Source organism: Euprymna scolopes, chromosome 41 (assembly GCF_053919585.1).
Source record: "Euprymna scolopes isolate OS-2025 chromosome 41, ASM5391958v1, whole genome shotgun sequence".
Classification (NCBI taxonomy): domain Eukaryota; kingdom Metazoa; phylum Mollusca; class Cephalopoda; order Sepiida; family Sepiolidae; genus Euprymna; species Euprymna scolopes.
This window is the reverse complement of record NC_136522.1, coordinates 7764987-7790634: the sequence shown is the minus strand read 5'-3', so window position 1 is coordinate 7790634 and position 25648 is coordinate 7764987. Positions and strand designations below refer to the sequence as shown.

At 35.3% G+C, this 25648-nt stretch overlaps 1 protein-coding gene across 1 annotated transcript in view; it reads left to right on the top strand.

The window, feature by feature from the left end:
- Positions 1 to 25648, top strand: part of LOC145266327 (uncharacterized) — a 231629-nt gene that overhangs the window by 80730 nt on the left and 125251 nt on the right. The window contains exons 11-17 of the mRNA XM_080121913.1: positions 461 to 600; positions 4812 to 4942; positions 5566 to 5657; positions 7724 to 7863; positions 13130 to 13266; positions 20869 to 20951; positions 23643 to 23776. Coding sequence (XP_079978039.1) covers positions 461 to 600; positions 4812 to 4942; positions 5566 to 5657; positions 7724 to 7863; positions 13130 to 13266; positions 20869 to 20951; positions 23643 to 23776 — 857 coding nt within the window. The remainder of the gene's footprint in view (positions 1 to 460; positions 601 to 4811; positions 4943 to 5565; positions 5658 to 7723; positions 7864 to 13129; positions 13267 to 20868; positions 20952 to 23642; positions 23777 to 25648) is intronic.

Here is a 25648-nt window from a genome sequence, read left to right as displayed (position 1 = left end):
AAGCCATTTTTCACGTGTTTTTTTTATTTTCAAAGGTTTTAACGTTCGTTTTTCTGTTTTCTTTTTTGTTTTTTAGATTGTCACATTTAACATCGTTCGTTTGCCTTACGTTAGATTTTTTTGTGTTTTTTTCGATGTTTTGATTCCACCCCCCCCGGGTATCCCCCCCCCGCTTAAGTTTTAACGTTCGTTTTTGTTTTCTTTTTTTACTTCGCTTATTCTTAGGTTTTCATTAACAACCACACACGCCTACAAACACTTAGGCAACACCGGGTACCCTCCCCCCGCTAGTAAATAAATAACAAAGGATAAATAAATAAAATGAAATTTTGTAAGAAATTTCAGAAAAAAACCCAAACAAATCAAGATTTTTAAAAGTTCTAAAAATGTTCACACATTTAAGATTTTTTCATTTAATTTTTTATTTTTTAATGTTTGCATATTTGTTTTCATTCTACAGATTAATAAAATCGTCGACATGATATTTGCAAATATTCAAAAAAGTAGTAACCGAAAATGGACCCTATCACAATTGGTGAAAAATTTTGTGTGTGGTATGAATATTACTGACTTCAGTTTAATAAACGAAACTTTTCTCAAGTAAGTTATTGATTTGTTATCGATTTTTGTAAAATTTTCACCCTGATTTTTTTAAAGCTTGCAACTTTTAAGATAGAAGTGTTAAATCGAAGTGATTTTTAATCAATGGAAAAGTATTTCCAAACCTCAAAAAATAATAATAAATATACATAAGTTATCGATTTGTTATCGATTTTTCTGAAATTTCAATATTGATTTTTTAAAACTCTTGTTCACTCGTACTGTCATGTGGAATATAAGGCAATACTATTTGAGACCATGTTTACGGGGGGGACTATATAAAGAGATAACTGCAATGTTTGTTTACATTACATTTAAACTTCTACATGTAAAGACAGTCAAGGAAGCAGGAAGCAGTCGGGAATTCTAAAGTCTAGGAATCTGAGGGAAGGAGCTATTAGAGTAGAGCCTTTGTGGCATCTAGAGATCTCTATGATCTGGAATGTTTCAGACTGCTTTTGGATCGTCTTACATGAATCTAGCATCAGTTTGGAGTGGCATAAGAGATTCAAGGAAGACAGGGAGTCTGTGAAGGATGGTTAGAGGTTTGGAATAATAAGGAAGTCAAAACACCAGAGTTGATTGGCCAAATAAAGAATTTCATGGATAAAGACCGTCATGCACAGTTTAATGTCAGTATAGAAACTCTACGCAGAATTATTTGCAAGGAAGTGAAGGTGTAGAACATTTGCTCAAAGTTTGTCCCAAGGGTGGCTAGAGAAGATCATTTGACCATTATTTGACCAAGATGGGCATCAAGATAATTCCTCACCCTCCCTATATTCTAGACCTTGCTCCCTGTGACTTTTGATTATTCCTTAAGCCCAAGGAAAACCTTAGGGGCTGTCGTTATGAGACACTTGATAAGATGAAAGAAGCTGTGATGAGGGTCGTTAACACGCTCGTACAAGGGGATTTCCATGGGGCATTCCAGAAGTTGTTGGGACGGTACAACAAGTGGATTGCAGCCAGAGGAGATTACTTCGAAGGAAACTAGAGTTTCATGTGTGTAATATTAATAAAAATGCACATAAAAAGAAAATATGGAAACTTATTGAAGGCACCTCGTAACTGAATTGTGTACTTCTGCAGTATACTGACCTCTCGTTTCTACAAAGTTTCTCGCGTGTGCTCAGCCGTTGACAGGAATAATCAGAAGCGGCTGATCCCAAAACGTTAAACCACTACGAGAAAATTATAATGATGAACAGTGAAAATATGGAAATACAATAAATAAAATTACAAACACTTGAAAATTGAGGCACGGTTAGCCGACCTTTTCCAGTTATTTCCATCAACTGTCAAGCAAGCACGAGCCAACTTTGTGCAAACCGTGGGTTAGTAAATGTAGAAGCACCTTAACTAAAATGAGGGATGTGCGGACAGAAATATTGAGGTAACATTTCGCTCTTAGTGATTATCCAAGTTTTCTTTACAGCATCATCGGCAGTGTGTCCCACGGACAACTCCCATTATTGGCGCTTTCGCAGACAGACTGATTTGAAATACCTACGTGTTCTCTCAGTTTGAAAAACGTTACATCATTCATTGTTTCTTACCACCTTGACGACTCGTGTTTTAACCTCGAATGTTAGCCATTCTTGATTCGACCCTGACAATAACTCTGTTTTACAGATGTGTTTCAATATAAAATGCACTCAATGTGACCCTTGTCAAACTCCATAGTTGTGAGTTGGAAAAGATAACGTGGAGTATGAGGGGAGGCCGGGCTTTTGGGAGGATCTTCATCATTCCAGTGTAATTATAGGAGCAACTGGACTCATCAAAACAGAATTTCAAAATCTACCTGTCGAATATACCCAGTTAACCAAGTGCAAACTATTGCATTTAAAGGGACGGTTAGAATCTTATAAAGATCTCTCGGTTGGAATGTATGAGATAGCAGCAGGATGCCCATCCCCAGCTAGAAGAAAGTGATAAGAAAATGAAAAGGTGAAAACAGTAGTCCAAAGAATCCAAATCATATGAATTATAATTCTTCATCTCAAAAATTCGCAAACAATTATAATTTGTTAGTGTACGGCATTATCGTGTTGATCACCGAAGTTAAGCAACATTGAACCAGGTCAGTACCAGATGGGTGACCTTTTGGGAATACCAGGCACTGCATATTAAGCTGAATTGAGTGAGCTTCTTTTGTTGGCTGTTTTGTTTTTGTTGTTTTACGGCATATCAACCCTTTTTAAGTTATTTAATGCAAAATCCAGTGATTTTGAAGAAAAATATTTTAATTGAATATATTTGTTTTTTCAAGTCAGTTTTTATTTAACCCATAGTTGGGACCTTAACAGGTACTATGACTCCGGGTCAGAGTGGACCTGGGAGCAATGGCAATTAAGGGGTGGCTCAACACTCCCCAAAGCCCACAAGCTGGGGCCTCACTATCGGATATAGTTTAAGGTCATATTCAGAACCGAGTGAGCTTTTTAATGTATCACTGATCTTAGACTAGCAGCACTTCATTAACTTTTAACAAAGAATAATTAATAATGAATAACTAATTAATAACAAAGAATAATTAATAATTAATAACTAATTAATAACAAGGAATAATTAATAACTATAAAAACAAGAGAAACTTGCATTTCATTTTGCTTTTTTTGTTGATTTAAGTTTTATTTAATTTTTTTTCTTCCTAGCCTTAATTTCCACATTTGATTAAAAAATTAAAAAAAAACAAAAAAAAAAAACAACAACAACAACAACAACAACAACAACAACATAACTGTTATCATTTCTTGTGCAATACAAATATAACAAGCCACGCGTACATGGTCCTCCTCTGGTGCTGCATGTGAGATGATGGCAAAAAAAAATAATGAAGAAATGATGAATGTGAGAAGTGTGAAGGGCCAACGTTGCCTTCACATTTTTGCCAAGTTTCAGAAAAATCTAATGGATGGATCAAATTCTATGGGGCAAAAAGTGTAATTTTTGGCCATTTGGGGGCATTTTTGACCTCTTTTGAACCCCCGGATACGCCGAATCCCAGTGTAAATTGAAAATGGTGCAGTTTCAGGCCTTAACACATTTATATTTGAGTTGACCACCATGAAAAACCACTATATAGTCAGACATATCAAGTTATTGTTGAGAAATATGGAAAAAAAAGCCACAAAAGAAGCGTTTTTAGCACTAAAAGTCCCCGGGGACGGGAACCAGAATTTTGCCAGAGTCACCCATACTGGATTTATATTAAGAACATTGGGCTCCATATTTTGGCTAAGTTTCAGAAAAATCTAATGGATGAATCAAAAGTTATGGGCTAAACGTATCATTTTTAGCCATATTGGGGCATTTTTGACGTCTTCTGAGCACCTGGGGACGCAACGGGAATTTTTTTACTGTGCACATCTATTTAATGAAATACAATTTATGGCTAAATTTCAGGAAAAACTAATGGACGGTTATTTGGCAATTGTCCGGACTAACAGACGCACAGACTCATGGAAGCACGGACACACAGACACCATTGAAAACATAGGTCCCTCGCCGATAAATTGGAGGATCAATAATAAAGTTATTTTCATTCCCTTTTTTTTGATTATCAGATGCGACATATGTGCATGTGAAAATTAATGTTTTCCTTTGCCTCAAGAGCACAAATGAACCAAAATACTTGACTTCTGCTGTTAAACTTTAATAATCCAAGACAGACATTGTTTTCCATTCGGCAGTTGAAGCATAAAAATGACTAATTTCAAAATGTTTTGATGTAAACAAATTTTTAATCTATAAATAATGGAGTTAAATAACCGACTTGTGATTACTTTGCGAGATAAAATACCAGGTTGAGACACTGACGCGGTCTATCCTTCTCTTGAGGGTAGATGGGACTCTCCTAAGCCATGGTAGCCGTCTAGTGATGGCGTCACGGTAAAAAATACCCTTGACAGCCCTGGCAAAGTATTTATTTACCAACGAGATTTGAATTACACTACAAACTCGTGTAGTGAGTTCAATCTCGACTACCTCTGTACTGGATGGATGGATGGATGGAGGCACTATATGTGGGAGGTACGTTGACACCTCCCTGCAAAAACTGCAAAAACCTAACATCGTCACCTCCCTTGATCAGACATATACATGCGACTGGGGATTGGGTTATAGATCTAATATCCACATGGCACTTCCTCCTGTAGAGGAAGCTGCTTCAACCCAAAATTTAATTTCTTTTTCTTTTCCAACAGAAATTGGATGAGCAAGATTGGCAACCTGGATGTATGCAACAAGCAACAAGAAGATAAAGCCTGGGATAATTTTTTGAATGCCATGGCAAAATTGTATGTTGGAATAGTTGCTGACCTAAAAGAAGGTCTTGGTACGTATCACGTTGAATAATTCTTTATTTTATATCCAGGCCAAAAAGCCACTTTAGGATAAGAGCACATGAGATTTTTGGTTGAATGATGAACAATATTATGAGAGGACTGAAAATGATGAACACATCCAATAATTGTCAGCAATCGTGCAAACATGTAATGAAATGCTCTACCAGTATTTAGTTTAATTTTCGATTTTGGGGCGATTATCAAGACTCGGCTATGGCTTTACCAAGACCACCATTTTGTTTTTCGTTCCAACTCGACACTTTAAAATAGATTAGAACACATAACATACTTATCCAAATAGGTAGAAGAGCTTGCCTTTGTTAACATTTATTTATTGTGTATTTATTTTTTCATCTCCTTTTTTGCTTTGTTAGCTATTCTGCAAAATCACACATCATTATAAGATGAGGATCAGGATTAAGTGGAGCAATCCACGAAAAAAGGAGTTGTTCTCTCTCCTCAATCTCTGTATAGTAACCAATGAAAAAGGAGCCCTTTGGTTGCCCTCAACTACAGTCGATCCAATACTACAAATAATAATTTTTTTGTGTTTGATCATTTATCATTGTTTTATATTGCTGTTTTTTTTTTTGTTATTATTATTTAATTCTAGGCGACATGGACATTGGTGGCATCGATTCGGTTCTAACAGATGACCAAGTACGTCTTATTCTGTATGGGGTCAAAGTACTTGGAATAAAAAAAGTAAGTTTTAAATCTTCTCTTTCTATAGCGGTGAGACATATTGTAGTCGGTCCCAGAATTTCTCTCTGTCCCATCGTTGAAGTTCTTCAGATAAACTTTCCAAAAAGAAAGTCACAGGGCTTCAATCTAGTGACCTTGAAGGCCAGCCCAACACAGTAACCGGGCCAACCTCTTTACTATCATACAAGCCTCATCCAAAAAATCCACGAGCATAAATACAAATGCTTCTGCAAAACAATCGTTCATAAAACAATATGTACGGTTTCGGCATGGATTGATCCAATGATGGTTTATTTGTTATTTTTAAACGTTTTCTCCGTTAGCTGTAGAATACGCACCAATCTTACACTTATGTTCATGTTTGTCTATTTACAAACGTTGTCTATCCATCTTTTATTTTGTTTACCTTTCGGCTGGCATCCTTGTATTATGCCTACAACGCATATACTGAATACCTCAACACTGAAACGTTTGTTGGATATTGAGCCGGGGTGACGCCGATAAAATCGGAGGTGTGCACACACGCACATTTTAGATGATCTACATTCTTGTGTCCCATAAAACTGACCTGAAATTGTAATTATCACCAAAAACAAAGAAAGGCTTACATTCCAATTAGTATTAACAATTAGTATAGATATCCCAAAAAACTGAATCATAGGAAAGCCTTTAAAAATATCTTAGTGACCCCTGAAGATTGAACTTTCTTTATGATCTACGGACCCAGTCTCAAACACACGGTTTGAATTCTTTTAATGCAGAGCCAACCCTCATTTTCTTAGTAGAGAAAAAGAAGCATGTTTTCAACACCTGAAGAAGGTCGCAGGTTGCAGCGACCGTAACATTGTGCTAATAACACTCAAGATGAGAATAATAGTCCGATGATTCAACATAACACAAGCAGGTCCGGAATATCTTGTATGTTTATGTGTATACTAGCAAAGACACCCGCGCTTTGCACGTGGCTTTGCTGTATGCTTGGGTGTCTGCTTCGTGGTTAATCTATGACCTTCACCTTGAAATATAGCGTGCATCATTCCTAGTAGGCATTCACACCTGTTTTTAAATCAGAATATTTTTGTAATATTTAATGCCCTGTATGTAAACAGGTTTCTGAATATTTGAAATTGATGATTTGTATTGTTTAACCGGTACAGCAAAATCACGTTGACACACCGGTTCACGCCAGATCACCGAAGTTAAGCAACGTTGAGCGTGGCGAGTACCAGATGGGTAACCATTTGGGAAGGCTAGACGCTGGGAAAGTTGGGCGTGAGGCCAGCACCCTCACCCCGAAAAAAAGCACTCTTCACTACAAAAGCATCTACAAAGTTGTAGATGGCCTATGCCTCTCCAGGGGATCAAGGCTGTGAATAGAAGGCTATCATTTAACCGATTATTATTGGCCGATGTAATATCTGACCTTCTTCTTGTCAAATTCGGGAACCTTTACGATTCAGTATTTTTGGAGATAAAGATTGATAATTCGTATTATTTAGATTATTCGGACTATTGTTCTCATATCGAATGTTATTTCCACGACGTTTCAGCTGATATAACCTCCGACCTTCCTCAGGTGCATCTTGTCGAACTCGGGAATTTTTACACGTCTGAATTTTGAAGACGAGGATTAATTTCTATTATTGGGATTGAGTGTTATTTTCACAATGCTTCAGCCGGTGTAATCCTCAACTTTCTTCAAGAATATGTGGTCAAACTCGGGAATCTTTCTGTCAAACTCGGGAATCTACCCAGTCATGGCTGACGGAAAAAGAGTCCGCTAACCCTGTGGATTAAATAAAGGGTATCGTTTGAAATTCTGTGAATATTCTCGAGTTCAACAGTAAGCTTCCAGAGTTCAACAAGATACACCTGAAGAAGGTCGGCGGTTAGATCGATCAATGTTGTGATCAATGCACTGAAAATGAGGATAATACAAATTCTTTCAGTTTTTTTTTCTGTTTGCTAATCGATGAATATTGAGCATTGAATTCTTAGTTTTGTTTTATTTGAGAAAATCGATTAAAAAATACTAAAATGTATTCAATAATGTGTATATTTTTCAGTTGGATGTTGTTCTGGGAATGATATGGAAGAATTTAAAGAAATACCCAAAGGAAAAGTTGGATCTTGACTATATTTTGAAATTTTTATCATGCCACATCAAAGAAAATGAAATTAATTCCATGGATTTGAATAACCTGATGTGAGTTTTGCCGCCAAGTTGACTGTTCTACAATCATTTTTTCGTTTTAAAACTTAAATATTAGATTGACAAAAAAGTTATTGCGGTTTTTTACTTTTTAATTCAGATGAACACATCTCGGCTCAAACTAAAATTTATGGATCGAAATAAGCACCATCAGAATCAACACACTGTTGCCAACGAAAAACAGGTGTATTTATGCCAGTAATGTAAAAATCTTGCGTTCTGGTGGCGATGAAGTCGCTTAAAGCGTTTTTGGATATCGCTTAGCTTTTGGAAGCATTTCTCATGCAGAAATTTGTCAAGATGCTTAAAAAATGGTAGTCGGTGGGTGAGCAGTCTAGAGAGAATGACGAATGAGGCAGAGTTTCGTAACCCAATTCGTTCAACTTCTGCAGGGTCGGCTTAACAAACGTGCGGTCGAGCATTGTCGTAGAGAAGAATTGGACCGTTTCTCTTGACTAATGTTTGGTGTTATTGTCGCAGTTTTTAATGCATTTCATCGATTGATTGATTGATTGATTGATTGACAGTACGTCTATGCTGTAATGGTTTCGCTTGCAATTAAAAAACTGTAATGGATGATATTTTTTTTTTTTTTTTTACACAGTGATCACCACTTATCAAGGCCCGGAAGCCACTCAGGGATAAGGGTTATTGCAAGTACATTACGTTAGTGTGGAGATTTGATGAAGTGTTTAATTAAGGGGGCGGTTCATTAGGAATTTGTTAACATTGGACTTGAAGACATCCAAGTTGTAGTCCGGAGGGAAGCAGGCAGACGGAACAGAGTTCCACAGGCGTGCAGTTCTAAGAAAGAAGCTTTGTTCATGGAATCCGCGTTTTGATTTAGGCAGAGATATAGAGTGGAGGAAATTTTTCACAGTGGATTCAGCTAGACGGGTGTTTTTCGTGAAAGATTGGCAAGGGGGGACCAGCCATGAAAATAACGATAAAACAAGGATAGGCTCGCAACGTCTCTTCTGTGGGAGAGAGGTGGCAGGGTAGAGAAAAGGGCATCGCCACTAAGCCACGAAGTCTATTTTGTACTCTGTCAAGGCATTATGGGCTGTTTTTGGCCGCTCCTGCCCAGATATGGCAACAGTATTCCATCCTTGGACGTACTTGGCTTTTATATAGATAGAGAATTGCATCAGTAGTGAGATATCTTCTGGAGCGGTAAAAGGATCCCACCATCTTTCCAGCGACCTTGGCAACAGACTTGATGTACGTGTTCCATTTCAGTTCCCATATCAGTCGTAGATCACCAAACAGTCAGCATGACCTTCTTTTGGTGTACCTCTGTCTTCAGAAAGTGTCATGGAGCTTTGTCGGGGTCTAACTACTGAGCTGAGCTGAGCCGGTTGTCGTAAAATCTCACTTTTCATCGTAAGTCACACCCACGTCCAGAAACGGGTCGTTCTTGTTGCGTAATAGAAAAGAAGATGACATTTCATAACAGCGTTTCTTTTGGTTGTCGTTCAATTCGTGAGGCACCAATTTATCAAGTTTTTTTTTTTTTTTTTTTTTTTTTTTTTACTTTTCTAATCTCTCTCATGGCTAGAAATCATTGTATATGTTACTTCTAATTCAGAAGTAAGTTCCCGAACAGTTGTGTGTGGATTGGCTTCGACTAACCCTCTTAATTGATCGTTGTCAACATCCGATGGCCGACCAGTATGCTCATCGTCTTTAAGACTCTCGCCGCTGCGCGAAATTTCTTAAACCACCATTGTGCTGTGTGTTCAGTAATGATTACTGAGCCAAACACTTCGTTAATATCGCGAGTTCTTTCAGCAGCTTTTCGGCCTAGCTTGAATTGAAATAAGAAAATTGTGCGAATTTGCGTTTTTTACATCTTGTATTTTTACGTTCTTAAAAGAAGACATAATTGTTTTAAAACGATTGTAATTTAAACGATTTGATAGAAGGAAAAACGCCTTTTAAAATGATATTCTAAATTAAAGGTATTATAACGAAAACTTATTTGAAAATACATCATTTGAAATCAAAATTAAAATTCTGCAAGAACCATCTTGTCAATCTAATACTTGTTCTGTAGAGTTTAGAGAATTATGCATCACAGCACCGGAACTTTGTGCAAGATGGACTTTTCCTTAATCGCCATTTTTATTTTTCATACACGTTCGTGTTACTTGCTGACGAGGGTCTATTCATCAAACGTTAGCGAAAAACTGACTAATTTCCCTTAGAGTTTTTCCATTTATATTCTGCAATTCTTGCAATTTTACGCGGCTTCTCTCGCCCCCCCTTCATAAAACACATCACATTTCTTGCTTCTTCTTCTCTTGATTTTCCAGCGCTTCTAGCAACGACACATTTTGTTTTTTAGGGTGAAGTTGTTTGTAGAATTAATGGGGTGTTTTTACTAATTACGTACGACAAATTAAAGCACGAAAACTGTATAATAAAGCACGACAACTGTCCCTGCTGACTCTCTATTCGTGTAATGTTTAGGCACGCCATTCGAGCAACCTAGGATTCTTATATCAAGAACAACAAGAAGCAATCGATTTTAATTAAGACGGACCGGCATGCTGTTTTTTTAATTAAAAAAAAATTTTTTTTCGCTAAAAAGTCTTTGTAAAAAATAAACAAGTCTTTTTAGACTGACGAGTCGGAGTTTGGGGGAATTTAGTAACTTGTTGAAATATTTACTTGTCATTATTTTGTAAACATTTGCTATTAAAAAAATAAAAATAAATAAATAAATACTATAAAAACAACGACAAAAATACAATAAAAAAAATTAACAGACATTTTTTTCTGTTTATGTAGACTCGTATTCTTCAAATGTTCCCTGAAGTTTGAAAAAAAAAACTTGGTAATGTTTCACAGAGTTTTAGCAAAATAAATAAATAAATAAATAAATAAAAGCGCCATGAATCAATTTGTCGTGCCTTAAGTTGTCGTGCCTTAATTTGTCGTGCCTAAATATCACACGAATAGAGACTGAGCAGAAATAGTTGTCGTACATTTGCCATGCCTTCATCTGTCGACCGTTAGAAGAGAGAAGGAAATTTGGGAATTTGGGCAATATGAGCTTTCGTATGTTGAATAACCAACATGGCCGACCGATACTGATGTAACGTGGAAACTTAAAATTGCGAAATGCGGATATAGGAACAGAATGTGTGTTAATAGTTTTTGACTCAATAAATAAATAAATAAATAAAAAGAAATAATACCGACTTTTTTTTTTTTTGCGGTTTCTCTTTTTTCAAACAAATTTTTTACCGAAATCTTTTGAAAGTGATTCGTTCATTAAAATATAATTTTAATTTTTTTGTCTGGCTCTGGAAATAATTATATATTCTTTCACACATTCTGAAAATACTTATTTGCTTGTCCTGATGACATCCCTAGCGAGTATAAAAATTCCTACTAGTGAGACATCGACTTTGGTTAAGGCTGATTACGATGATTACATCCCTTGTTCGAGACGAAAGTAGATTCATTGCACTGTCGGATTTCGTTGCAGTTTGCTTGATCTATGATAGATAAAAGGACTTTCTTGTGTGTAGCGCATTTGCTCAGTTGGTAGAGTGCTTGACTCGCATGCAAGAGGCTCGGGTTTCGAATCCTGAGTTCGGATGTGAGCCCAAATGAGGCGAAACTGGAGTCTTGGACTTCCGGTTTGTTGGCTCTTGTGAGCTGCGGTTTTGTCTGGCCGTGGAACCAATTCTTTATTCACTCGCATATGCTGAAAATTTTAATTACATTTCATTTCATGTACTGCGAAATAAGAAAATGAGCGCACACATCAGAAAATACGAAAGCACTATAGTAATCCTAACAATCACTTGTAACCTCAAATCATAACTATAATCCTAACCCTAACCCTAATCCGTGCTTAACCGAAAACAAGGTGGCTATGCCTAGAACGTGTCCAACAAGTATTGTAAATGAAGGCTATGACAAGGACTTTATACGATCTGAAAAAATAATTGTCAAAATGAGTGTTAGGTTTTCTTTGTTTCATTCAAATTCTCGTTACATACAAAAGTAAATTTGGTAAAAAAAATTGTCTGAAAAAAAAAAATCGGTTTTCTTTCTTTCTTTTTTTTTGTGTGTCAAAAACTTTTAGGAGAGGTAACCTTCCGTATAAAATAGATTAAAAGAACACGGCACAAAAGAAACACAAACATCTTTTTAACAGTAACAACGAAGTAAGAACTTGCCTGTCGGACTGCGAAAAAGGTCGGACTGCGAAAAAGGGAGAAGGAAAAGAAAGTTCTTTTTAGGTCGTCGTCGGTCAGCCAGTACTGTGTCGTCCCCAGCTAATAGCAGTTGTCTCCAGGTGGAGGCCGTCAATGCTAAAGCGAGATGTCCGATGGTCAGGGGGTGGAGAGGATAGGTGTTGCTAGACTAAAGGTCCGGTTCTGACTGCCTGACGTTCCCTCAAGACTTTTTAGGGAGTAGATGAATCAATGCGCCTTGTTAGCTGATAGGTCAGCCTGTGGCCAAAGAATTCAAGGGGGGGCATTGATTCGCTAGAGAAAATAGCTATCTGTGACTGCTACAAACTATTTAAACCCATTTCGTTCCTCTATCAGCATTTCGCAATTTTAAGTTTCCATGTGACGTCAGCATCGGTCGGCCATGTTGTCTATTCGAACTACGAAAGCCCACATTGCTAAAATTTTTCTATACATTTCAAAGAATGGTTATTTATTTTGTTTTCTTGTAGATTCTAACAAATTGGTAAAAAAGAAAAAGACAAAGTAAGAAATTATTCAATTTATTTGGATCCATTACAATACTGTTCTCAACATTTCGGTCGATGTAACAACCGACTTTCTTCAGGTGTATTTTGTCGAATTCGATAATCTTTCTGTGGAACTCGGGAATCTGCACGGAATTTCGAACGGAACACTTTTATTTACTTCACGAGGGTAGCATGCTCTCGTTCCGTCAGCTATGACTGGATAAAGGTCTTAAGTAATTCGTAATTGTATTTTTCAGTCGCCCGCACTTTGAACTGAACCTTCAGATTTCAGGAGATTATCACATTTACCACAGAATTTAACCAAGTACTCTAACCATTGCGCCATGGGTCCGTTCAAAATTCTGTCTAGGTTCCCGAGTTTGATAGAAGCATTCTCGAGTTTGAGGAAATGCACCTGAAGAAGGTCGGAGGTTACATTGACCGAAGCGTTGTGAAAATCAGACTCAAGATGAGAACAGTAGTCTGAAGAATCCAAACAATACGAATAACCAATCCTTGTTTTTTCTTAAATTTCAGGGCAATTCTTTCAAAATTTGGCCAACCGCTTTCCTGTACGCTGCAGGAAAATTGGCTGGAAAAATTACTCAAATTACTTTGGAAACTTGACTTTGAATATACGTTTCAACAGTTGGATCAACTGCAGACTTATATAGGTAAGTAAAATTGATACAGCAGTATCATATTTATTATGTACTAGCTGGCAGCCCGACGTTACCCGATCATACAATACGCTTAAATATGATATTTTAATTTATGCAGATTGCGTATGTTAATTATTATATATTACGAAGAATAATTTGTCGGTGAACTAATTTGCAAAAACAAAAAAATAAATAAATAAATAAAAAATAGATAAATAAAATAAATGAAAAAAAAATTAAATTATTAAATAATAATTATGATAATGTCGTTCTTCAAATTCCATCTGTATTTGTGTACAATATCGCGCCAGCTGATATTTGGGCTTGACAATAAATAAGTCACGATTAATGTTTAGCTTAAAAATATGTAAATGAAGAAATGATTTGCGGCGATTTTAAATGTTACTTCTTCTTTTATCGTAAATTGAACTTATTAATAAAAAAAAAAAAATAAATAAAATGGTGAGGTACATCCGGGCTTAAACAAAGAATCATTCGATCTGTAGTCGAATGCTTTACCACTGAGCTACATCTCTAAATGACAAGAAATCTGGGGCTTTTTTTAAATGAAAAATGATTTGCTGAGATTTTATTATTTCCCTTGATCGGTGTAACGTAAAATATTCCCTGTAAAAAAATATTCTTTTTATCTATAAGAGAGAAAAGCTATTTTAAGATCGAATTTTTTCGATTTTCGGTACTTATCGAATGAATTTATGTACCAAACATATCTAAGAACACTGCCAGGCATATCAGTAAGCTTTGTGTGAAACTTGCAAAAGATAGGCTCAGCCGCGAGGGAACACTTTCTCTCTCACACACTGTGACTTTATATAATAGTAGGGATAACTATATTCGGTTCTCCTGTAGGAAATGTCTCCCTGGTTCTACTTTCGCTTTTCCTCGTTCATATGCCCCTATTGCGAATTCCTAGAAACAAGCCGACATCAGTGGACTTTTTTTCTACTAAAAACTCATTAACAATGTTTTTTTTTTAATGTTTAAGATATTTCAAACTGAGATAAATTATTGCACAATAAAAATATTTAAATAAAAACAAAAATTATTTTTTTATTTGGAATTATTTAATCAAGTAAAAATGTTATTTTTTGACGTGATTATTAAATTTAAAAAAGTTGGGGGTTTTTTCATAGTATTTTCAAGTCAAAGTCAGATTTTACGATAGTTTTGTTTATTAAATTGTTAATTTATTTGCTAAAATAACCTTTATTATTAGCAATATAATTTAGAATGATATTGATAGCAATATAATTAATAATAGTAATAATAAAAATATAATTTATAATAATATTTATAACACTAAAATATATAACTATATTGATAACAATACCCGCAAGCACCTATATTCATAAACACACAGAAAAGCACATCCGTATACATGCACCAACCAGCATACACCTATGTATAAATATATACATAAACACATATACACATCTTAAAAGCCTCTATGAACCCGCATAGATGCACAGATGCACCTGTATATTTACAAACACCCACCCAACAACATATACATCCACAGATCCAGGGAAACTTCCTATTATAAACATTTAGTTATAAACAATCACACCACCCATGCGACCGGTGCTTTTAGGCACACACACACACACACACACACACACACACACACACACACACACACACACACACACACGCACATATATATGCATAATGCTAGTTGGCCGTGGACCCCCCCCCAAAAAAAAAAGGAGGGTTCGTACGCCCTTTGAAAGGTCTTGTTTTTAATCCTTCTGGGAGACTAGCCACCCTCCTCGCCAGACAGGCTGGTGGGGGAACCGGTTTAGTCGCCGGTAACCCAACCATGCGACAGGTATACTAGGTTACATGGTCCCAGTAGCATAGGACATGACCTGACAAACAATATAATTTATAATGATATTGTTATCAATATAATCTATATATATATCACTATAATGTATAAAGGCGTTGATTACTGTGTTTTTATAATGATATCGATAGCACTATGTCAGAGAATGGAGAGAGAGAGAGAGAGAGAGAGGCGGAGAGAGGAAGAGGGAGAGTGGGAATTATAGTGTAGAAACGTTGACTGGAAGTTAAGATCAGCTGATTGGATTGCGTGTGAATCATGTGATCAGGTTAGTTGAATCGAGGAGATTTGGTTGCGACTTGGACGAGAGCGGAAGGCTTCGCCGTTGTCTCCTCCCCTTCACTGCTGGTGGGGAATGAACGCTGACGTGGTAGAAATAAGACCTAGAAGAAAAAAAACAACACAGGCCAAATTAATTTTCCACCTTCTGCAAGACATCTGGGAAAGTGAAATAAACTATAGAACCAATTTCTTGTCTTGGTGTGAAATAAATCTTCGTCCCCAAAAACAGGTATCAAGTCTCCCTCCCAGACGAGAATTTCCAGATGGGCCAACAAAATGGCAGAAGGTATGTTCAAATGACATGTCACACACATATTCACACATAACAGCATATGAACATATGTAATAGAAAGACCACTAGATGATCACACACAAACGACATTAACTCTGATAAGATAATCAAACACTCAATCTTTTATAAATAGACACGTTTTAATATATCATCTCCATTCCAATTTCAACCAATATACAACAAACGCTCATTTATGATACGACAACGTAACAACTATAATATTTAATTAACTTGATAGCAACATAATTTATAATGATATTTATAACGTAAATTTATAACGTAATTCAGTTTTTATTTTTATAAAAAATATAGATAACGTGAATGCTTAGAGGTAAGAACTTGAATGCCTACTAGACACTGTCCTCGAGTGCCTAAGGTCTCTCTGTACAGGGGTTTGCCAGAACAACCTGGCTCGAGGGTACTTTTCCTTTGAAATAAGCCCTGACTAAATATTCAAAATCACATAGTATTCATTGCCCAAATAAGATCTCCTCAGTATGGCTATCCAACACTGGCTTTTACGAGGAACGGCGCCCCTTCTCCAAGTGATGTTACTTCAAGTAAAAGCACGAAGCTGGATACTCCACCAGACTAGATAAATTCTTGTCCTGGATTTCATATTAAAGACCAAGGGACTACAAGAAAGATGTACTATGATATATCTAAATAGTTATTTGGAGAAAGACAAATTCTGTTCTCAAATGTTTGAGAATGGAATATTCGAATGTTTATGTGTCGCATATAGAGATCGAGTGTGGGCACATAAGAAGGGGCAACTTGATTTCTGAGAACTTCGACCGAAGTAAAATAAAACAGCGTGCAAAAATAAAAGATTGATGAACAAAAAATATTTTTTTTATATGGGCAGTAATTATTACTTACCGGGTTGCTGAAGATATATATTTCCAAATTAAAATGATCAGTTCAATAATATATATATATTTATAATTATTTTTTTTTTACTATAATAATTAAATACCTACAGACACTAGTGTTTCATCCTTTCGGGATTCTTCAGTGCAGGGTGTCACGATTACTACCAGTCGAACGACTCGAACCCCGCGACACGAGACATCTCTGGCTCGATTAGCGGAGGTCGTATCCATTCGGCTACCATTAACCGTGTGAAATAGCGTTGAATTTTAAACATTTTAATTTAAATGTTCATTACGTCAGACAGACAGTGATCAAATCGTTATACGATGATCTACGCATAAGATATATATATATATATATATATATATATATATCGGGTTTCGAATCCTGATTTCGGATGTGTCTAACTGATGAGCCCAAATGAGGGCGAAACTCGAGTCTTGGACTTTCAGTTCGTTGACTGTCATGGCTCTTGTGGGGTGCGACGTTGTTTGGCTGTGGAATTTATTATATATTTTTTATATGGGCGGTAATTATTACTTACCGGGTTGCTGAAGATATATATTTCCAAATTAAAATTATCAGTTCAGTAATATATATATATATATATATATATATATATATATATATATATATATTCAGTATGCGAGTCTACGAGACCATTTTCTCACAACTTGCCCTGAACTATGTTCAGTTTCTGTTCTGTCTCCTCTTGGATCTTCCGACCACTCTGTTGTATCAATTAAGATAAAAATGAAATGTAATAAGTCCCCAGACGTACATCGCCATCGTACAGTATATCGATACACTAAAGCTGACTGGAATAGCTTCCGTACATTTATATCGGATCTACCTCTACGTTTCATGTTTAAAAAGGATGTGTCCTCTATAGTATCAGACCTGACGGAATGGTTAATTGTAGGTATAGACCGTTTCATACCCTCGAAAAGTTCCAACAAAAACCTAACAGCCAGCCATGGTTCTCTCCAGAATGTGCTGCTGCCATTGCGCATAGAAATCACTTTTTCCTCTGCTTCCAACGTAATAGATGTATGGAAATTAAAGCCGCTTTCAGGACTGCCAGCAACCATTGTAAGAAAGTAATAAAGAACGCAAGAGAGTTGTTATATATATATATATATATATATATATATATATATATATATATATCGGGTTTCGAATCCTGAGTTCGGATGAGTCTAACTGATGAACCCAAATGAGGGTGAAACTCAATCCTTGGACTTCCAGTTCGTTGACTGTCATGGCTCTTGTGGGGTGCGACGTTGTTTGGCTGTGGAAGTTATTATATATATATATATATATATATATATATATATATATATATATATATATATATATATTCACACTGAGAAAGACCGAAAGATGTGTCGAAAATACGTGCTTTTGAAAGAAACATTTTCGATTTTTTTCAAAAGACTTTTTGTATTCCTACACGTCAACATATAGCAAATAAATACAGAAAAGATATAAACATTTATATATCTTTTCGTATTTATATTTTATTCATATTTCCCAAAAACCTCTGGTCTTGATAGAGGGTAAACTAAAACTTGCTGCTATGGTTTCAAATAATCTGAAATAACAGCAAGGGGAGACTTGATTCCAAATATTTCTCATATGTTATATCTTCTCTCTTTGGTTTTCATACATAAAGTAAATTTCACAGTGTATAAGGATTATTTGATACTGGAGATGTTCATAATCGAAGCCTATTTCCAGAAGATGGATTTTCAGACCATTTATAGTTTTAACTTTTTCTGTTTTTATTTACAGAATTCGGGTCTCATCATGAATATCGAAAAAAAAAATACGATCATTCTTATATTGAACTAGCAAAGATACCCGCATCGCACGGGAATTTTCTGCACACTTAGGTACGCGATTTGTGGGCACCTTTTCAGTAAGTGGATATTGTAAGAGGGAAGTAAATTTCAACTCGATGCTTAAATCTTATCTAACACATTGAACACTGAAAACATACCACAAGCAAATCATATCAGTTTTTCATCATATCCTTTTGTAGAACTTTTCATTGAAGAGCCCCATGGTAAACTACATTTCTGCTTCTTTCATTTGGAGCCAGAATATAGAGTTTTTTCTGAACTTCCTGTCCGGCTGATGGAGACGTAGAACATACCGTGACTGAAGCAGTCTGATGTCAGGTCTACGCCAATGGTTTTAAATGTCTGACCTTGTCTTTTATTTCTCATATGTTATATCTTCTCTACATGTAGTAAATTTCACGGTGTATGAGGATTATTTGATACCGGGGATATTCATAATCGTATTCTATTTCAAAAAGAGGGGAGATATAACACATATCTCTCTGTCTGTGTATCTGTCTGTCTGTGTGTCTATGGACTTGAAAACGGCTAGGCCGATTTTTATGAAATTTCACCAAAAAAGTTCTTTATGACCTGGTAGTGTTCTTACATAGGTTTTATCTTAGAATATCTTCGCTAAGTACTGATAATCAAAAAAATCCGATGAAAGAAAGAACAGGTGATTTTGACCAAAGTTAACACCTTACAACAACCTAACATTACAAATGCATTTGAGAAGTTTTATTACCACACAAATTAAAAGACCCGACCTGTAAAATGAACAGTGGGTTCTTTGATACGACAGAGGCGCGTTCGAAATGAATGTTTCTATTTGAAGCACAATTGCACCATGATAATTGACTTTTTCATATTAAACTTAAATTCAAGCCATTATATAAAAATAATTTATTAAAGTCAACAGTAGATTCTCTACAGTGCAATGTAGACTACAATATATTGTGAACTAAGTCACTGCAAGGAGCATGTGAAGCTTCCTTCAGGGGATCGCGATGGATCCCAAATTAGAGCAGGCAATCGATCAATTTGATTGAAAAATGGGCATTTCACCGATTTCGATGACAATAAAAAATATGGGAGTGTGAAACATTCGTTGATCATCATTCAATCCCGGGCAACGTCGGGCCACCCTGCTAATAAGAGAGAGAGAGAGAGAGAGAGGAGGGAGATCATATATATATATATATATATAAAATATATTTTAGTCATCGACATACAGATCTGTTTCGTTGTTTCACAACTCATCAGTGTCGCTAGACTAACACCTATCCCAAGCCGAGGATCGAACCTAGAACCGTCGTGATGACAGTCGGCAGTTCTACCCCCTGACTACGGAAGCGGTGGCCGTAAATTAATCTGTCCGAATGTCTATTTAAATAAACATCCGTCTGCCGCTCGTAGACGGCTCAAACGTTTGTTTGTAAACAAACCGCGAGCTTCGCATTTTTTCAGCTAAATTAAGTGGCGAGTGAGATTATTTACGATAGTGCTCAACCCAAGAGGGGGGCTTTATAAAATATATTGTAGTCATCGACATACAGATCTGTTTCGTTGTTTCACAACTCATCAGTGCCGCTAGACTAACACCTATCCCAAGCCGAGGATCGAACCTAGAACCGTCGTGATGACAGTCGGCAGTTCTACCCCCTGACTACGGAAGCGGTGGCCGTAAATTAATCTGTCCGAATGTCTATTTAAATAAACATCCGTCCGCCGCTCGTAGACGGCTCAAACGTTTGTTTGTAAACAAACCGCGAGCTTCGCATTTTTTCAGCTAAATTAGTCTTGGAAGTTTTTAACCTTTAAAACTATACAAAAAAATATTTTTTATCATTCGTTAGAAAACCATCTAGTCAGTAAGTCATTTAATCACCTGCCATCACTGCATCAACCCGCTCTCGAATTTACTATAATACCAATAATGTATTTTTCAAGGGATCATCAGTTGTTTACCATGAAACACTGTTTCGGGGATTTAAAAACAAAACAGTATATTACATCATGGCTCCCAGCGGTGTTGATCAAACACCACCACCCTTAATCTTAGGAAGAAGACATGTTAGAAACATTTGATCCAATTTCCTATTCTTAATTGCAATTACTAACCTTTTCATACTATAAAAATGAATTTCTTACCTGTGCGATTCATCAATTTCCACATTTAAAATGGATACATTTTTTATTTTTTTAATTTATCAGTCTTGTATTTATAAGATTAGGATTAATCCATTTAACTACTTATCACCCCCACTATGATTAGTATTTAGTATATTTACATTCTTATTTAAAATTAGATATATAAAGGTTAAAAATATTTTTACATATATACATTTTTTTTTATATATATATATACATATATATATATATATATATAGATAGATAGATAAATAGATAAATAGATAGAGAGATAGATAATGTATACTTTTCCATTTTAGGCAGTTTCACTACAGACGATTTGAAAAGGCTTGTAAAAGAGGCTCAAGTGCTGAAAGATGCAGCTATGGCTTCGTTTAATAAAGTAAGTATGAATTAGTTATTATAATGATCTTGTTGCCTATTATCTCCCCTTATTGAGAACTCTTTCGTTTAATTAATGCTCGTTATATGGAACAGAATAAAGCTTCATAACATTCGTTTAATTTTTTTTTTAATTGAAGTTCCCCAGGCAAGGCATGAAACCACTTAATATAAGGTTATAAAAAATACCACTCCAGGGGGGGAAAAAATAAAACTAGCCAATGATAAGAGTTAGTTAGATCTAGAAAACCACAATTCTGTCACTCATGGAATGTGAGGAGTAACAGTCAAAATAAGGGAGTTAGGATGCTGTCAAAAAGTAAACCCTCATTTCATTTAATATATGTAATATCGTTTTAATATACGTAATTATCGTTGTAAAATTCCTTGACTGTAGGGCAATTCTCGTAATAGAAAATAGTAAGGAAAAGAAAATTATCAAGTTGTGATTCTTAAATATAGTTGTTCCAAGCAAAAATTAGCAGCACCAATCCAGCTGGAGAATCTTTGAATTGTAAAGAATTCAAGGTACAAAAAAATGGTAGTATGAATTAGTGATGGGACGATTCCAATATTTTTCCCGATTCCGATACAATTACGGATTCCGATTTCGATTCTTTATAAATCTCTAAATATTTTACTATATAGTGTATTTATTTGCTTCCCCACCAAAACAAATTAGGCAAAAGGCCGCTTTTTACTGTGGGGTAAAAACCAGCTCCCCTAAAAGTAGGCATAAAGGGGGCACTCTGGTTACCAAAAATAATAATTGTCCCAGTATAGAGGGTTTCCCCTCCATTGACTGGTACAAATTATCTTAAGTGCAGCATCTGCAGAACATATACTACACTTTGATCCCGGCCCAAAAGCCAAGAACAACCTAACTATATAGTGGTATTTTTTCTCTGATTACCGTAAAAACACACATGTTAAATGTGCAGATATTTTCCTAAACGTAAAATATACTTGTGGGGAACGATCTATTGATTTTAGCTTCACTGGTGGCTTAAAATCAATAGATATTTATTGTTTTATCATTATTACCAGCAATGGAAGATTTAGCTTTAAACAAAATCAAATAAAAAAAAGATAATTAAAAGAAGCGTTTTGGCATCGGAAAATCATACGAATTCTTCCAATTCCGATGCCGATTTTGATACCCTCAATTATTTCGATTTTTCTGATTTTCGAGTCCGATTCCGATTAATCGTCCCAACACTAGTAGGAAACCAGTCAGGATCAGCAGCTTCATGTCAAAACGAAAAGCTGTGATTGGAGAATTCAAAGAGACTCAGTATCTGCAGCACAGGGTGGAACGATAAAATTTTCGCCCTAGAAAAGACGACATGATTCCATTTCCGTTAGATGAAAACCAGTTTTCTTCTATTGTAGAAAATCATCTACTAGTTGGCCAGTTGTGTACAAATCCCAAGAGCGATAGGAGGCTTCTATCATGTCTGAAAGGGACACAATGTTAAATGAGCGTGGTCGGAGATGCGCCGTTGTACAACTCATGCTCTCTACCGATCACAATTATGACAATAAGACCATTGCCAGCACTCTCAAAATGCAAATCCGGACGGTTCAGCGAATAAGGGCATGGCTTAAAGCATCAGACAACCCTTATTTTAAAGCGTTTATTTACTTCGAAACACAACTAGTGTTCAAACTTATAAGAACGAGAATGAAATAAAATGAGTGTTTCTTTGTTTTATATTAATTTATGACTGTATTTTTTTTAAATTTTTATTACCGGTATTAAAACCCCTCACTCACTCACAGCCCTGTCGGTGGGGCATTAGAATACGCCGACTGCCCCCCCCCTGCAGAGGGTAAAAGTCCCTCAATGGGGGTCCTGGATATGACCTTAAACTATATCCAGTGGTGAGGCTCCAGCTTGTGGGCTTTGGGGAGTGTGGAGCCACCCTTTAATTACCATTGCTCCCAGGTCTACTCTGACCCGGAGTGGTAGTACCTGTTAGGGTTCCAACTATGGGTTAAATGGAAACCGATGTGAAAACAACAAATATATTCTATTAAAAATATTTTTCTTCAAAATCTTTGGATTCGGCATTAAATAACCCGAAAAGGGTTGATATGCCGTAAAACAAAAACAACCAACTCACTCACTCACTCCATGCCATAACGCTATACACACATTAAATGCCAACAGCTTTTCCTCGTTCAGAAATGGAACAGCAACCTCCATTTCACATTAAAAACAGAACAAGTATATTTTCTAAACATTGTACTTGAATTTTATTTCTTCAAATCAATCATCCCGAGGAAGTCTTTAAATAAAGACAAAACGTTGATAAACATATAATTTTGGTTTGTTTTTTATTCATATCTTTATCAGGTTGGAATATTATTTCCAAAATTTTCATAATATATACAGTGGCGCCAAAAAGAAAGTCCGCACTTGTCATTTTTTTCAAAAACCGCAACTTTAAGCTAAATTGAATGTAACTGTTTAAACAGTTTATACCTCATTTGCTTCGCCTTTTATTCCTCTATAATTTTAACTGTTCATATTTGACTTTTAATTGAAGTATCCTTGTGTTCACGTCAATTAAAAAAATTAACTTCAAATCGGGAAGGCAAAAAAGAAATTCCACAAGCTTTAACTTTATACATTACACATAATGCTTGAAGCAAACTATATCATCCACGTATTTCCTTATAATTTCAGGTTTCTACACGAAGTGATAAATGGATAGAATACATTAAAAATCAAGAAAATTTAAGTCTAAACATGTCGATCATTACTAGAGAGTTGATTTGTTTTGCATCAAAGGCAGATTTTTCGACCGTTCAGAGTGCGATGTAAGTTTTATTTATTTAATTGTGTTTTGTTTTCTTTTTTTTATACTGTAACATTTTCATGCGCGATCATTTTACGTTAAACAAGGGAACACAAGAAGTACTTTTCAACAAACGTTAAACAAAGGGGAAACAAGAACACAAGAAGTGCTTTTCGACAAACGTTAAACAAAGGGGACACAAGAACACAAGAAGTGCTTTCAACAAACGTTAAACAAAGAAGACACAAGAACACAAGAAGTGCTTTTCGACAAACGTTAAACAAAGGGGACACAAGAACACAAGAAGTGCTTTTCGACAAACGTTAAACAAAGGGGACACAAGAACACAAGAAGTGCTTTTCGACAAACGTTAAACAAAGGGGACACAAGAACACAAGAAGTGCTTTTCGACAAACGTTAAACAAAGGGGACACAAGAACACAAGAAGTGCTTTTCGACAAACGTTAAACAAAGGGGACACAAGAACACAAGAAGTGCTTTTCGACAAACGTTAAACAAAGGGGACACAAGAACACAAGAAGTGCTTTTCGACAAACATTAAACAAAGGAACGCATGAATTGTTTTTCCACAATACCCTATATATTAAGTTTCATATCTGTAGACCATAAACTAACGAAGGTGTTTGGTAAGCAAAACTTTTTAAACAAAAATATATACACGCATACATATATATATATATATATATATATATATATATATATATATATATATATATATATTGAAACAATTTTGCATTTACTATAAACTTTTTACGCAAATATTATGTAAATATAAATCATGTAGAATATCTGCATGAATATAAGTACACGTAATAGTTAACTAAAGATGATCATCCTATAGGAAAGCCAAATAAAACTAATAGGGAATTAATTAAAATGAATGTTTAAAAGGATATGCAAATTAACTAGATCTTTTGCAGATAAATGCAATTCAACGACCCATACATAACAAAGCTGTATTTTCTTTTTAAATAAAGAGAAAAAGTTTTAATATGAATATTAATATACCCCCCCGCCCCATCAAATTTATAGGAGTAAAGAAGAAAAGCTAATATAATTTCTTTTTGCTAAGTTTCCCTACATCAATCAGAATTGCTCGACGAACGGACAGTCTCGAGGAGATTCACATTGTGTACTCTTTAGCTTCCGCCATGTTTTGAATCGGTTGAACATCTAACGCAATCTCCATCCAGTAATGCGATAGCAGTGTCAGAAATTTCGTGAAAACTATTGAATAATTCCATCTGCTATCTTTCGAAGCTTATAACTCCTCGAAAAATGTCATTCAAGCTCTAATTTCTTTTTTCAATTAAAGGAGCAAGGACCAAGGTTTCATTAAAAAAACACAAAAACAAACAACGTGGGTTTAAAAAAAAAAAAAAGGTTTTAAACTTCGGACTTTACAGGTAAATTTCTAAAAAAACACTACTTTTTTGTTTGTTTTAAATTTGAATATATTATTTATTGATCTTTTATCTTCAATTTGTGATATATAAAACTTTGGTACATAAATTAATTATTTATATATTTATTTAATTAATTTATTTATTTATTTAAATATATATTTAATAGACATTTGAAAATGGAGGGGGGGCGTGAATTAAAAAAAACGTTTGTCTAAAATATTATATTCGGTTTATTGGAAAGAGCATAAAATTTCACATTGACCCTGAAAATATCGTAAAAATAGAATCAATAGAAAAATTTTGATAGATTTTTAAAGTTTAAAAATTGAAAAATACTGAACTCGTAACATTCAATTAATTTCATTACTATTTTTTTTTTTAAATATTTCTATTACTTTTTATACAACTTTAATAGTTTATTTTGGAAGTATAATCCATAAAGAAAATAAACAACCCACATTTAAAAG